A 15,264-nucleotide genomic window follows, 5' to 3' on the forward strand; every position below is an offset into this window, starting at 1 on the left:
AGATTGGGGCCTAGACTCTTCCAGATTTCTTGAACTCCACTTCCCCTGCCATCTTCCAACTCAGTCCAAGACACATGGTCTCCCTCCATCCTCTTTTTTTCTCTTGGATTATCCAATTGATAGCTCCCGGGCAGAGAGATAGACAGATAGTATCTGGATGGAAACTAACAATGAGAAATCTGTACTGTTGTATCCTCAACACCTCTCATTAGGATCAGACCTGGGGAAGCTTCCCTCCGTTCCAGTTTTGCGCAGTCCGTTGTTTACATGACTTCCCCACGCAATGGCATACTGTGCCTGCTTTTTAAAACAAACATTGAAAAATAGTAAAGAGCCCAATTCTGCCACCCTTACTCCTGTTGAGTCCTATTTTGCTGTGCGAGTGGTCTCGCTGAATGGGTCTAGCTCTAGCACGAATAATTGGAGGGGGAGGCAGATTCGGATCCTGTCTCAAAGTGACTGTATCTAGTCAATAAAAAGAAAAGGAGTACTTGTGGCACCTTAAAGACTAACAAATTTATTAGCGCATAAGCTTTCGTGAGCTACAGCTCACTTCATCGGATGCATTTGGTGGAAATGCATTTGATGCATTCTTTTTGCGAATACAGACTAACACGGCTGCTACTCTGAAACCTATCTAGTCAATGGATCACTGTTCTTTTGGTTTCTAACTCTTTGCTTTCTCCAGATTAAATGATGCGTTGTATTTTCTTCTACCCCTCCATAACCAGGAAGGCAGTTTTCTTTACACTGATTAAATGACTTGGTTTCAGAGATCAAGTGCTAAGTTTAGACATGCGTTTAAAAGAAGGATGTTGCAAGATAAATACTGTAATTAGAGAAACGAAGTCTATTTCGAAGCCTAATTCAGCAAACAAAGCAGTTGCACTTACTGCTCAAAAACTTTAATTTCGATCATATCTACACATACCGATCTATATCCGATGTAAATTGACTAAACGTTTAAAGTAGTTAGATAGATGGGTAGCTATCTCAGTGATTCTAACGAACTGCATGTCAGGATACTGGCGGTTTGGCAGGGAGACTAGAAAATGTACCATTCCCAGCGCAACGAGGTGATTTTAATTAAAGCTGAAGAAGAGAAACTTCAGTTCTAAGAAAAGAAAAGGAGTACGTGTGGCACCTTAGAGACTGCCACAAGTACTCCCTTTCTTTTTGAGAATACAGACTAACACGGCTGCTACTCTGAAATTCAGTTCTAAGTAGTAACAGGCTGTTGGCAAACTGCCTTTGGGAGCTATACAGCGGCAGGTCCCCAGGGGATTAGGTGGCGAGGTATGCAGAGAAAGTATTCCTCTTTTACAGTGAGCATCTGTAACTTTTCACTGTACCGCTCCACAGGTGGTTTCCGGGCCAATCCACTTCCACAGGACGCTGCGGCAGTTGTGCGTCTGAAAACACACAAGGATCTAGCACGCACTTACTAGCGAGAGGAAGTTACCTTGCTGGCGCACGCAAACCAACCTCGCTGGCAATGCGCAAGTGAGGCGGGAGGGTGAATGCAGACAGCTGTGCAAAATGCCCCACGGTCGCAGAATCGAAACCTTCGCTGCAAAAGGGCCGAAGTGTCAGCAGTGAAACCAAAGCGCCAGGTGCATCCGAAGAAGTGAGCTGTAGCTCACGAAAGCTTATGCGCAAATAAATGTGTTAGTCTCTAAGGTGCCACAAGTCCTCCTGTTCTTTTTGCAAAGCGCCAGAGAAGGCGCGTCGGCCTCTGTCAGCAAAAGCGCCTGGAGCCAGGGCTCAACCTGTGGGCTGTGTGCCCAGGGAGCGTCCTGCTTCGAGAGGCAGACGCGACCGGGGCAAGCAGCGATGCGGGCTGACTGCGAGCTCTGCCAGAAGCACCCGTGGCCGCGGCTGGGGAGTGAGGAGAGAGGGACGTCAGCAGGCTGCCGCGGATCAAAGTGGAGGCTCCCCAGTCAACTAGGGCACCGGGAGAGACCGGGACTGGGGCTGCGAGAACCACTCTAGGGGACAGACCGCAAGCAGCACCGGCTCCATTGTCAGCCGTGTGTGTGTGTGTGTGTGTGTCCTGCTAGCAGCCCATTGGCTGGGGGCTGCCTGATGTCACGGCTGGGTGTTCCTATAAGCTCCCCAACACATAACGGGCTCAGGACACTCGTAGACAGGACTCCCGGCAGGGCCGGAGCTGCCCAGGCTGTAGCTGCAGAAGGGGAGGGAGCAGGCTAAAAGGGGAACAAACAAATGCAAATCCCAAGCCACCAAACAATCTGTCAACAAGTCTGACTGCAAGAGGCCCCCAGCCCGGCCAAGCCACCGCCGGCATTTCTCGGGGGGCCAGCTTGGATCTCCTATAGCGCGCGTGTGACTGCTCCAGGGCACCGGCCAGGCGCACCCGCCACCGAGCGCAGGAGACAGCGGGCGCGTAAAGAGCGCGAACGGAGCGCCGGCGCTGCGCCGTGAGCTTCGGACTGAGCCAGCCTTGCCTGCGAAGAGCCCCGGCGCCGTGCGGCGGGGGATCGGACGCGGGGCCGCCCGAGGCGTGCATGTCAACAGGGAGCAGAGCGCAGAAGTTGCGCTGCTGCGGGTAGGAAGCCATGGGATCGGTGAGTCCCCCCAGCCCGGGGCTTGCTGCGGTCAATGTGAGCAGCAGCGAGGACACGGGCAGTTCCAGCCTGTCGCAAGACGTCTGGATGGTGGGCATGGGCATCCTGATGTCTGTGATCGTGCTGGCCATCGTCTTCGGCAACATCCTGGTGATCACCGCCATCGCCAAGTTCCAGCGGCTGCAGACCGTCACCAACTACTTCATCACTTCCCTGGCGTGCGCCGACCTGGTGATGGGGTTGGCCGTGGTCCCTTTCGGAGCCAGCCACATCATGCTGAAGCAGTGGAAGTTTGGGAACTTCTGGTGCGAGTTCTGGACCTCCTTAGACGTGCTGTGTGTCACGGCCAGCATCGAGACCCTCTGCGTCATTGCCGTGGACAGGTATTTCGCCATCACCTCCCCCTTCAAGTATCAGAGCCTGCTGACCAAGAGCAAAGCCAGGATTGTCATCCTCTTGGTCTGGGTGGTGTCGGTTTTGACCTCTTTCTTGCCTATCCAGATGCACTGGTACAGAGCAGAGGGCCCGGAAGCCGAAAAGTGTTACAAAGATGAGAATTGCTGTGACTTCTTCACCAACCAAGCCTATGCCATCGCTTCTTCCATCATCTCCTTCTACTTGCCTTTGGTGGTCATGGTCTTCGTCTATGCCAGGGTCTTCCAGGTAGCCAAGAAGCAGTTGAAGAAGATAGACAAATGTGAAAGGAGGTTTCATAACCAGAACAGCCACCAGCAGGAGCAGAACGGGAGAGCAAATCACAGGAGAACCTCCAAGTTTTGTTTGAAGGAGCACAAAGCCCTGAAAACCTTGGGGATCATCATGGGCACCTTCACTTTGTGCTGGCTTCCCTTCTTCATAGTCAACATCGTGCACGTGATACAGGACAACATTATCCCCACTTACCTGTACATCCTCCTGAACTGGTTGGGATACGTCAACTCCGGCTTCAACCCCCTTATTTACTGCAGAAGCCCGGACTTCAGGTATGCTTTCCAGGAGCTCCTGTGCCTCCGGCGATCTGCCCTGAAGATGCACGCCAATGGATATTCCAACAGCAACGGGAAAAGTGACTTCAACGAGGAGGACGATGGATATCAGTTGGGACAAGACAAAACGTGTGAATTGCTGTGTGATGGAGCGGGGCCACCTGCCAGTGAGGACTTATTGCACTGTAAAGGTACTGTGCTGAACGGTTGCGTTGAGTCCCAGAGCATCAATCATAGCACACACGATTGCATATTGTAGAGAGATGAGCCTTTACCAAAAACAAAACAAAAAACAAAACCACACCCCAGTCCAGTGAAAAAGGCACCTGTAATGTAGTAGCTGCAAGAGAACTAAAACTAGCAACCTTTATACAAGTATGTGGGAGTGCCCCCTTTCGGGGCGGGAGGGGGTTGTTAATTTGCAGGATGTACAAAATCCTCTGGCAAGTACATATTTATATGCACCGAGGGTTATTTTAAAACTGTGGATGAGGTTCATCCCATGAAGACTTGATGACTACTGTGGTGTTTGTGTTTATCTACCTCAGAGATCTAGTAATAATAAGCACGTAACTGCTGGCCTCAAGTCTAGCGGGACTCCTGTCTCTTTGGTGAATGGGCTGTCTCCCATCAGAGGGGAAGATGATAGGCCCGTCTGTGGAGCCTTTACTTCAGGGACGAGTCAGGGTTCCATTTGCCAGCGTTTCGGGGGATCGAGTCTGAAGTTTACTTCTTTGTGCAGTGAATACTGGTGTAAGGATGACCTCACTGCACCTGTTTGTCCAAATTCCTGTCCACTGTATAAAAGTATGGTGACAACTTTAAACGACGCTCTAATGACTTCATACTCAGTTCTGCTAGGAATGGCTCATCTCCCCCGCACCAAATCCCCATTAATCCCAGTTCAGCTGGTCAGTCTTCGTGTTAGTACAGTAAACATACCTTTCCACTGCCCTTCCTTTGAGATCTGAGCTTCCCTTCCACCCACACAAATATGATGGTCACATTTTCATTACTGCGCATTATTTAAACCCCAGAGATTTGGCTGTGAAACTAAAGGGCAATGTCCGCATGTGCTAAAGGAACCAGCCCCTTTCCCCATTACTAGAGGCTTCCTACGCTAATAGTGTTCTTCACTTGGGATCTTTGTTCCCTCTTGGCATCTGGAGAGATCTGAGCCTAAATGCCAGCGGAATTCGTGAAGATTAAGCCCATAATTATAAAGTTGTTAGCACTAGGGTTCTGCAGTTGACATCATCCAAAAGCAGGGAGCGGGGGCGGCTGGGAAGCTCAGCGAGGGCTTTAACACGATAACTAGCACTTCCCTTCTGGCCACACTGAACCTGATTCCGCGGCCACCAACCCGTGGCTGAGCCTGCTCTGCTCTGGAGGCGAGCAAGCACTGATTGGAAAGGTGGACAGGTTGGTCAGAGCAGTGCTCGGCAGGTCCCAACAGGTTTCAGCTCTGGGAGTAGCCCGTGAGCAGTTCCCATTGACAGCTCGTTCCGTTTACAGGGGGACTCTAAAGACATTTCAACGCCACTTCAGTGGCAGTCTTCGCAATAGAGGCGCTTTTCCCCTATTTTGGTCTCAATGGCCTCAGAGGTCCGAGTGTGGAGTAGGCTAGGACACGCAGCGGGGGCTCTTAGGCAATGACCTGCTGAATAAAGGGTGGTTTGATCCGGGTCATTATGTTCTGTATTATTTGTTAAGCACTCAGTGTGCTCAGAGCTGTATCCCTCCGGTCTGAGCGAGCTTAAGCTCTAAATCATGGGCTTTGGGGGGTCACTGAGCGAATTCATCTGGGCTGTATTTTCCCCCTCCTGAAATTTCCCGTTCGTCTTCCCATCTTTCAACGGTGGTTACACCCCCGCTGGAGTCCCAGCGCTAAGGAGATCATGGGGCTCGCAGTCTGCCCTTTATAGTGCTCTTATAAAGCATTTTGTGTAATCTCTGACTAAGTGTCCCCCATCTCATGCGGGCCAGGAACACCGTATCATGAGCCAGGCCACCCCAGGCTGTTGTACAGTGAAATCCCCCCTCCACATCCAATAAACTAGCTCTTGAACATGATTTCTCATATACAAAACAAAACAATGAAATGAAACACGCGGTCAAAACATGAATCAATTTTAGCCTCAGATGGAGGGTCTGGGACAAATCCCTGTTTATGGAAAAGTCCTCTGGAATTGTACAAGGGTGAAGCCAACAGAGTTCTGTCGGGTGCTTTTAAAATTACCATCAAACCTCTAGATTTTTAAAGGAAACCAGATAATTTCTGTAGGGATTTAGAATCGCTCTGTAGAATTCTATACAAGAGAGATACTTCTGTTAAATTTGGAAGGATGATTTAAAGAAACAAATAAAATAATGTTCTCTATTAAATTCTATAGGACTTTTTCATTTAAAAAAAAGAAACAGGCTTGGGGAATTTGGGAGAATGTAGAAGACTATGATTGTAAATTTCCCTGAGAAGGTAGCTGGAAAGTTGGCCTGTGTGCTACTAAAAGTCACAGAAAATTCCTCTAGATAAAGGTTTTCCCAATCATTAAAATAAAATAAAGGTGTATTTAATTCAGAGAGTGTTTGGTCTCAGGAGACAGTGGATATGGAAGGCTAGATCAGTCTCAGTTTTTCTAGCCCCGTTTTATTTATTAGCTTTCCCTCTTGGCAGGTTTTACATTTTGTTCCTGGTTTGCAAACCTTGCTTCATGCTGGCTGTAAGCTCCCCGGGGCTGTCAGATGGGAAGCTAATACTCAGACACAAGTGGACAGGTGCTGGTGGGGAGGAGTACAGAGACCTGTGGGGGAGCGAGAGGAGACTGGTTTCAGAGTAGCAGCCGTGTTAGTCTGTATTCGCAAAAAGAAAAGGAGTACTTAGCTCACGAAAGCTTATGCTCTAATAAATTTGCTAGTCTCTAAGGTGCCACAAGTACTCCTTTTCTTTTTGCGAGAGGAGACTGTTACCCTTCAGCAGAGCAGCCTCTCGATGCAGGAAGGAGTGATCAGAAAACGGGACTCTTCCTTTAGGCTTATGTAGACATTTTTTTAAAGGGTGCAGCATGGCTGCAAAGAGAATGTGAAAGAGAAGGGTCCTTTCAAAATACATGAAAAAGAGTGATGTGGGGGAAGATCACACACTGGGTCTCTTACAAAGCAGGGACATGTTTCCATTCCAATCTGTTCTATGTATTTGTATGCCAGATCCCTCAACACAGTATCTGAATGCTTAATATCTTGGTATGTTTCTGTTTTGCTGCTTTGTTATTGCACTCTGTTAATACAGGTGTGCTGTCTTAGGGAACTACTTTGAGCTTTGACTAATTTGTTTGAAATAGCTTTTGGTCAATCTTGGAGTCATGCATGGGTTGGTTAGGCAACCAAGACTGTTTTGACCTGTGCCCTAGGATTCCAAAAAGGAGTTTCCTGGAATAGTATCTTAATGGGAAGAAATATCAGAGAAAACAAAACAAAAAAACAAATGCAAGGAGTCGTGGTGTTTTCAAATGTTGAGCTGCTCCCAACCTCATCATTTATTCCACCGCACACCCATGCCTTTGCCCTGAAAAAATTCTCCACCAAGAATATCATCACTGACTGTAATTGATATTTCCAATGAATTTCTGAGTGAGCCTTTGCAAATCATTTGTGATAACTCCTGGAAAGCTGTCCATGTAAACCATAGATTGGCTTCGTCTTGTGTTCTTTCTGTATTGAAAATACTTTTGGCACATGGTTGGGGAAGTTTCCCGTGGTTCCTGGGAGCTGCTGAGCAGTCAGGAAGCTTGATCTCCTAAGCATTATCCTTTCAAGTGAGGCCTGCTACAGAGATTGTCAAGTGAGTGTTGAGGATTTGCCTACTGATTTCTTACAAGCTAAAGTCTCTGCATCTTGATCAGAAATCTGTAGTTTGCTCTCTGTCAGGTTAGATCTTTTGTTGTGTCTGTTAACTGCAGATGTCAGAGGGATGTAACTAAGTAGCGGAGCCCCCCCCCACCCCTCAAACTGGTAAAAGGTATGCTGAGTTGTTCTTTGCAGAATGTACAGTGTTTCTTCCTGTTGCCAACTCACTCACCTACCCTCCAAGTGGAGAAAGCACTTTGTTTAGCAGCTAGTAAGCATATGTAGCCTGAACCACCTTCATAAACCTTCCAATTTTGTGCATAGTCATGTTTGGGATTAGTGTTTACACCATGCAAGGTGGTTATTAAGACAGTAAAAAGCCTGCCTTTAGGTTCAAGAGAGGTGACTGGGAGGGACATGCTGCAGCAGAGTTTGGAGCAAAACGCATGGTGCGGGAGGTGTCTTTCTGACAGCCCTTCCTGCAGCTTGGGGCCAATTGTGAAGTGTGATCAACGGAGAGACTCACTGCATCTGTGAAATTAGAAGAATGCTAAGGCAAATCTCCACAAAAACAATGCTGCATTATCTTTTGCACCTTTAACAGTTGTCCTTAAAGGAGAAGGCCAAATTAAAGACAAAGCCAGACACCATGCAACACAATGAAGTGGGACTATTTATAGCGGAGACCTTGCAGTCACAGTATACGCACTTGCACTATTGTGCTACTTTGCAAAGGAGTATCTGCAAGTTAAATGGGGGCCACCATGTTGTGGCTTTTCCGCCAAGGTGATGTGAGCTCAGAGACTACAAAAGTGTGTGTGTGTAGGAAAAATGAAGGAATTTGCGGGGGGAGGGGGGATGATTCAAATCACCTCTAAAAATGTGGAATGTGAAATAAAAAATAATGGCAACAAAATTTAAAAGAAAAATACCAGGCATTCTTTAAACATGCGAGCATTCAACCCTGCGGAAGTCTGTGGAAGGATTGTAGAGATAACTGTGTATTGCCCACATTCCCTTTAGGGTCCAATTCACCATTGACCTGCACCTTGTGTAGTCATTTGCCCCATTGTGAAGTAAGTTCAAAGCAGGTGTAAACGATGCCATTCTGCTTTGTTTTCACACTCACTTTGCATTAGTAGAAATGGTGATACAAGATGCTACGGTGAATTCAGCTCTGAAACATTTTGAACCATGTACACACAGCACACGTAGATGTGAAGCCTTGTCCCAACTATTGGCATTTTATAGGGAAGAGGAGTTGAAATTGCTGCTCCTTCCTCTCCACAGCAAAGCGGGCCTGGTCCTCTGGGAAGAGTGGCTAAAAGAGCCTGATCCTTGAATCCTCCTTCAGAGGATGGCAGGTGTGGTTGCCATTACAAAGAGTTTTGCCTGGGTCAGGACTGCAGGGCTGAGCCCAAAGTATATACAGAGAAAGAGAATGTGGCCTGAGAAAGCTTCTTCCTCTTTCACTAGCTGTCTACCTCCTATGGGAGATGAATTCCAAGATATCCCTGCTTGTCTACCATTGACTGCCCCCTAGCACTAAGCAGAGAACAGGGTTTGTTTTAAGGAGGTTGCCTGGTGCATCGCTCCCTGCTGTTGATGTCAGGCTGTAAGCAGATCCTGTGCACAGTTCAATTCCCATATTAAGCCTTTAAAATACAGCCAGTCTCATTGAAGCAAACACATAGTGATGACGTTACAGGGTACATGCAATTGCTGTTAGGGGAAGTCACCGGGTCTACAAAAACAATCTCTTTCCAGATAAACATTCACATGCTGTCCTAGCAGAATGAAACCTGACACAGTGCAAGATTTAGGAACTCAGAAAATCAGGTACCATATGTCAATGAAGCTTGTTTTGTATAGTATAAGGATTTAGATACAGAATGCTGTTGTACAGTACAGTAGGTGCATGTAAACACACATATTCATTATCTACATGTTGCATATGCTGCATCAGTGTGTGTGTATATTAATTATTATTATATAGCAGTCCAGAGTAAGTAAAAAATTAGTTACAAGTTGTGGTTCTCAATTTCCTCTCCTGTGTTTTTTAGTCTGAACAACCAGCAACCAACAATCACTTTCAGTGTTTGTAATATGAATATGAATATACCCTCATGAATGGAATTACATGCACATGTGACATGGAGGATACACACCAGGATAGGGTAGCTTATAAGATTGATTGGGCCAAATAGGGGGAAATGGCAACCCCTCACAAGTGGCAGGGTGACATTCTTTTTAGCAAGGGCCCAGTTCTGCTGTCATTGACATTACTGCCAAACTTCCATTGACTTCAGTGGGAATAGGAGTGGGCACTGAGTGCAAACAAATGCCACACCCCCATTGCAAGTTCTGTCCATATTTTGTCAATGACCACATTTGTTGGCTATTTGGTATTAAAACTTCAAATGCTGTTGCTGTGTGTATCTGAAGAAGGGGCGTGAACAGGGACATGGCTTATCTCAGAACCACAGTGCTGTTCCAAGCACTGGAAGATGGAAGGATCAGGAAGCATTAGGTTATTCACTGTGAGGCAAGGCTAGGAACATGACGGGGATATGGTGGCACTGATCAACACAGACAGGATGCGTAAAGGAGGCATCATTAGTCCTGAGATTTGCGTGTAGATCACCTGACAGTTGCTTCCGATTTTACTTTTCTCTCTGACGTCAACACAGGTGGGGTGTGAGCTGTGGAGGTCTCAAGCCACCTGAAGTTGAAGGAAAGGATCAGCAACTTCTTTGGAAATCCACCAAACAATAGGTCAAATTCTCAGGTGCTTGCTTAGTCATGTGTTACTCAGTCTTACTCAGCCCAAACTCTCATTGGACTTGGCTCAGTGAAAGCTGTTGATTTTCCATAGAAACATGACAGTTTAGAGAATGAAACTGTAATGGAACCAATCAGTTACAATATAACACACACAATAAATGGGCCCTATAGAAATTGCCATGTGGAGATTAAAAAATGGAGAAAGGAAAACTTCTTGCCTGATAATTTATTTTGTAATGAAGAAAATATCCTAGAAAACAGCACAAACAGGTATATATAGATAAAGTATCTGGGCCAGATCCCCAGCTGGTATAAAGTGACTTAAGTGCAGGTTTGTCTGTTTATACTAGCTGAGGATCTGGCTCAGAGCATATAATACGCATTGTGCTGCTTTCATTCGTGGAAAAAAAAATCCTAGAAAATTCCACTGTTACTGAAATGAAATACCATGTCCAGACCTAAAACAATGTGCTCCACTGAAAACATACAGGCCTACATTCTGTGCTGCTGGTTTGTACCTCCCACAAACCCTGCAGTGTCACTGAGATTGCACCAGAGGCAAGTAGAATATTTTGTACCCTTTGTGTATGTATATGTATAGTCCCTGTGCATATATTTTATAGTGGGGGATAAGTGCCCTTCCCATCTATTACTTATTGCACTTTGGATGAATAGAGTTTTGCATAAGATCCATGCTCAGTTGTGTAATTCTTTGAATTCTTGTAAGTCTTGGTATTATAATTCCTGCTTTAACATTGTTGCAAAATAATGGTGTAGCTGCAAACCCCCGAGTCTTTTTTTACTCTGGTAGCTGCATTTTCCACCTCAGGAGCTGTCTTCGCTCCATCCTCCAGAGCAGACATAGTATGTAGAGTCCCTCCACTGTGTCAGTCTTTTGCCTCATTGGAGACATTCTCGGAGAGCTTTTGCTTTGTGAGATGCCTAGGCCTCAGAAGATGAATTGTCAATATCAGAGAATTATTGAGGTGTGTACTGTTAACCTATGAGAAGTATGCTGATCCAGAGCCCCACTTATGGGGAATTCTCACAGCTCAAACCTCTTTCTGTAATGGGCCAATTCTAAACACCCCAAGATCTGGAGAAGTCCAGGTTTACACCTAGATTTCACTCCCGCAAGTTCAGGACCCTGTGCTTTGATTCTGCCTATGGTGAATTTTGAAAGCAGGGTTTTGCTCTGTGTCCATCTCTAGTTACTATGGAATCTCTCTCTCTCTCAGCTGTGCTTTCCTTAGTTCAGGCATATGCTGTAGAACCTAGCTAATTCATATCCGCAAAGTCAGAAAACAGCTGATTGCTATAGAAAGTTAGTGATGAAAGGCACTGCAGGTCAATGCATATTATACTGTAGCATGATATCAAAAGGGCATGTATGGATGGATGTATATAGAGGAGCCAACGTTGTGAGCTGAAGGATCAAGTGCAAACAGTTGAGGTTCCATGGACTGTACATGTAAATCTACCCCCATTCCTGTCCCATGCATTCTGGGCCAGGTGTTTAGCTCCTAAATGGCTGAAGTCTAATGTGCTGGGCACATTAAAGGTGAGAGCAAGAGCTGTGTTGAGACACTGAGCGGAGGCAGGGAAAGGGATGAGGAGAGCTAGTTACCAAATATCCAGAAATATTAGCAGCTTGAAATTTAAAGAAGTTAAGAAACAAGAAAGAGCCTCTGCCTCTCTGGAGAGGTAACAAAAGGGTGAGCGAGTACATACCATGCTCTCCAGCTTGGCAATATCACAAGGCTCTATATTTTTCAAGCCCTTTATTTATTTACTTACTTATTATAAAAGACCTATTTTAGCCAGTGCACAAGGTCTCCAATTTTGATGATGCTGAGAAAGAGCTAACAGAATGCTGAGATCCTCCCACTGAATCTCCCTGCCTTCTTGTGTTAAAACAACCCTGTCTCCAGGAGTTAGAAACACTGAGGCTGGCAAACAGGAAAGATTTGCTTTCTCTCGCCTTTCTCTTCCACTTGTTCTGCTTGCTTCTTTTCACCAGCCTGGCAAATCTGTTTCCCAATGAGATCAACTTATGGAATGGGTCATTTCCCCAGGCTGCAGGCTCCCTCCATTGTTTACTTTCCCTTTGCTAGGTTCACTTTCTGCTGTCTGGGATCTCTGAGCCCCACCTGTGTAATGGAAACTGTCCTCCCCTATAAAGTAGGATGGAACAAGGTTCCTGCATGACCTTGTTATCAGTAACTGACACATACTGAGCAAAAAGAACGAGCAGTACTTGTGGCACCTTAAAGACTAGCAAATTTATTTGAGCATAAGCTTTCATGGGCGAAAACCCACTTCATCGGAGGCATGCAGTGAAAAATACAGTAGGAAGATATATATATATATATATATATATAGATAGATATATATAGATATATATATATACACACACAGAGAACATGAAAAAATGGGTGTTGCCATCCACACTATCACAAGAGTGCTGATAGTAGCTCTCCTGAATTGATCACTTAATTGATCACTGAATTGATAGTGTGGATGGCAACACCCATTTTTTCATGTTCTCTGTGTGTGTATATATCTTCCTATTGTATTTTCCACTGCTTTCCTCGGATGAAGTGGGTTTTAGCCCACGAAAGCTTATGCTCAAATAAATTTGTTAGTCTCCAAGGTGCCACAAGTACTCCTCGTTCTTTTTGCTGATACAGACTAACACGGTACCACTCTGATACTGAGCAAAATGTCCCATGTCCCAGCCCATCTCCCTTGCTAAAATTAATAAGTGATGTTTCAATGCACACACTTGGGCCAGATTTTCAGAAGTCCTCAGTATCTACAGTTTTTATTTAGGTGCCTAAATATGAGTTGTTGGGTGCTGAGCTCTTTTGAAAATCTAGCCCTTGGATCATGATCCTACTAGAAGCAGATTTAAATTACTATGCGTTCATTTAAAACTTGCTTGGAATTTAGGATTTTACAAGACTTGTTTTTCATTTCTAGTTGATTTCTCTGCTTGACATGCAGGACTGTGTAGCAAAGGCTCTTTCTATGTGAAGATCTTTGCAATTCATGATACTGCACCCACCGGCACTGGTATTTTCATTTGTTATTTTTTTTATTGGTGGTGGTCTGAAAATGGGCATTAGCCCTAACCTTCTTTCCCACCTCAGATAGAACACCTCACAGCAGGTGCATCACTCTTGCTGCAAAACAAAGTCATGTTTCAAAGGGGTTTGCTGTACCCTATTCTCACAACATCTATCTCTCAGGAGTAAGGAGACTGATCATAATGGGTATGTCTACATTGCAATTAAAAACCTCTGGCTGGCCCATGCCAGCTGACTTGGGCTAAGGGGCTGTTTAATTGTGTTTGACATTCAGACCTGGGTTGGAGCCCAGGCTCTAAGATCCTGCAAGGTGAGAAGATCCCAGAGTTCCAGCTTCAGCCGAATATCTACACCACATTTAAACAGCCCCTTAGCCCAAGTGCTGTAAGCCCAAATCAGCAGGTGTGGGCAAGCTGCAGGTTTTTAATTGCAGTGTAGACATACCCAGTGGGTACTGGAGGGAGTGCACAGGACCAGCCACTTCTTGTGATACTACAAGTGGGGAATTCAACCTTTGCCCAACACTGCAGCATGCCAGGAGCCCTATGACTGCACTTTAAGGCCCTGATGCTGCAGCTGATCACACAGGGCAGACTGTTTCACGCACGGGGTGCCGCACTGAAGCTACAACAGGCTCTGCTTGGGCACATCAGTCCACGTATGTATCAGCTGTAGGATCAGGGCCCATGTTTGCATAATATGGAGCAGACTATGAACTAGCCTAATCTTTAACATAGAAGTACCCCAGCAGGTCTCAGTAATGCAGCCTGGATCAAGACAGAGCATGGTGGGAGCTGTAGTTTCTATCTGTACTAAATATGAAGGCAGCTACAGGCTGCACTGTAGAATTCCTTGGGCCAGCTTGCCTGTAAAGTGCTGCCAGGGGCTATTGATAAGATCGTGCCAAAATAACCACGATGCACCATTCTGACGCCAGTTTTACACAGGAATCATAGTGTAATGGAGTGAAGAATCAGGCCCAATATTTTGCAAGGTATCAGACCTCAGATATTGTTGAATCACAAAAATGGGCTTGCAGGTCCTCCATTAACATGATGACAGCTTTCTTCCCATCATGTCATCTTCCTAGTGGCAGGAAAGGATATCTGAATTCCTGTGCAATATTGCTGGTGCCAGTGAGAGTGCAGGGGAAATAGTTTTTTGTTTACTGTCCTTCGTAAGGTCATTTTTGCACAATTGTTTATATAAAAATATGGAGTAAAGAAATGTAAATATATTTTTGTTCTTACAGCTAGCTAGAGAGAGATATATATGACAATATGTATGTACAAAGTTTGAGTATTTATTACAGGCCCTACTGTTTGACATGTGTTTAAATAAAGAGTATTTATGGTACTGCTTGTGCCATTGTTTTGCTGTCATTTTGGCTGGTTGTATGTCTCACACTTTCCCCCAAACACTGCTGATAAATCCTCCCAAGATTTGGAAACAAAAAAAGCCACCAACCATGCATTAGCAGGCAGGATGCAAAACCTTCTTGAGTTTGCATAACCTTTTCTGCATAAGGTTTTCCTCTCTTGGGGCCTGATCCTATGAGGAACTGAGCACCTTCGTCTCCTGAATCCAGCAGGAATTGAGAGTGTTTAGCACTTCCCAGGATAGGGCTCTCTCTCTGTTTCATCTCACCATCGAGGGCTATAATTCTAATGGTTTTTAAACAAATCTGTCTGCTCTTTGTCTGATCACATTGCAAACAACATATCACTGTCTTGAATGAATACTGCTTACAGCATCGTTGTAGCCATCTTGGTCTCAGAATATTAGAGAGATCAAGTGGGTGAGGTAATATATTTTATTGGACCAACTCAGGGCTTAAATTCTCATAGATTATTTCCTGGATATGCTATATAATGGACATGTCGTTCCCGCCCCCTGCTATAAAAATTCCAGGACCAAGTGAGGAGAGGGGAAGCAGGAGACCTCAGGGTTCCAGGCTTCAGCATCTGGGCTGGG

At 45.5% G+C, this 15,264-nt stretch overlaps 1 protein-coding gene across 2 annotated transcripts in view; it reads left to right on the top strand.

Moving 5' to 3' along the window:
• The first annotated feature begins 1,286 nt into the window (after positions 1 to 1,286).
• The window catches only part of ADRB2 (adrenoceptor beta 2), a 64,926-nt gene continuing 50,948 nt past the window's right edge, over positions 1,287 to 15,264 (top strand). Inside the window, exons 1-2 of one of the 2 annotated variants that reach the window (XM_043490642.1) lie at positions 1,287 to 1,613; positions 1,719 to 6,394. In XM_043490642.1, the coding sequence (XP_043346577.1) occupies positions 2,580 to 3,833 (1,254 nt within the window). In that variant the 5' untranslated portion in view covers positions 1,287 to 1,613; positions 1,719 to 2,579 and the 3' untranslated portion in view covers positions 3,834 to 6,394. Of the gene's footprint in view, positions 1,614 to 1,718; positions 6,395 to 15,264 lie in introns of those variants that run through there. The other variant, XM_043490643.1, reaches the window with a different exon arrangement.

Source organism: Dermochelys coriacea, chromosome 8 (genome assembly GCF_009764565.3).
Source record: "Dermochelys coriacea isolate rDerCor1 chromosome 8, rDerCor1.pri.v4, whole genome shotgun sequence".
In the NCBI taxonomy this organism is placed as follows: domain Eukaryota; kingdom Metazoa; phylum Chordata; order Testudines; family Dermochelyidae; genus Dermochelys; species Dermochelys coriacea.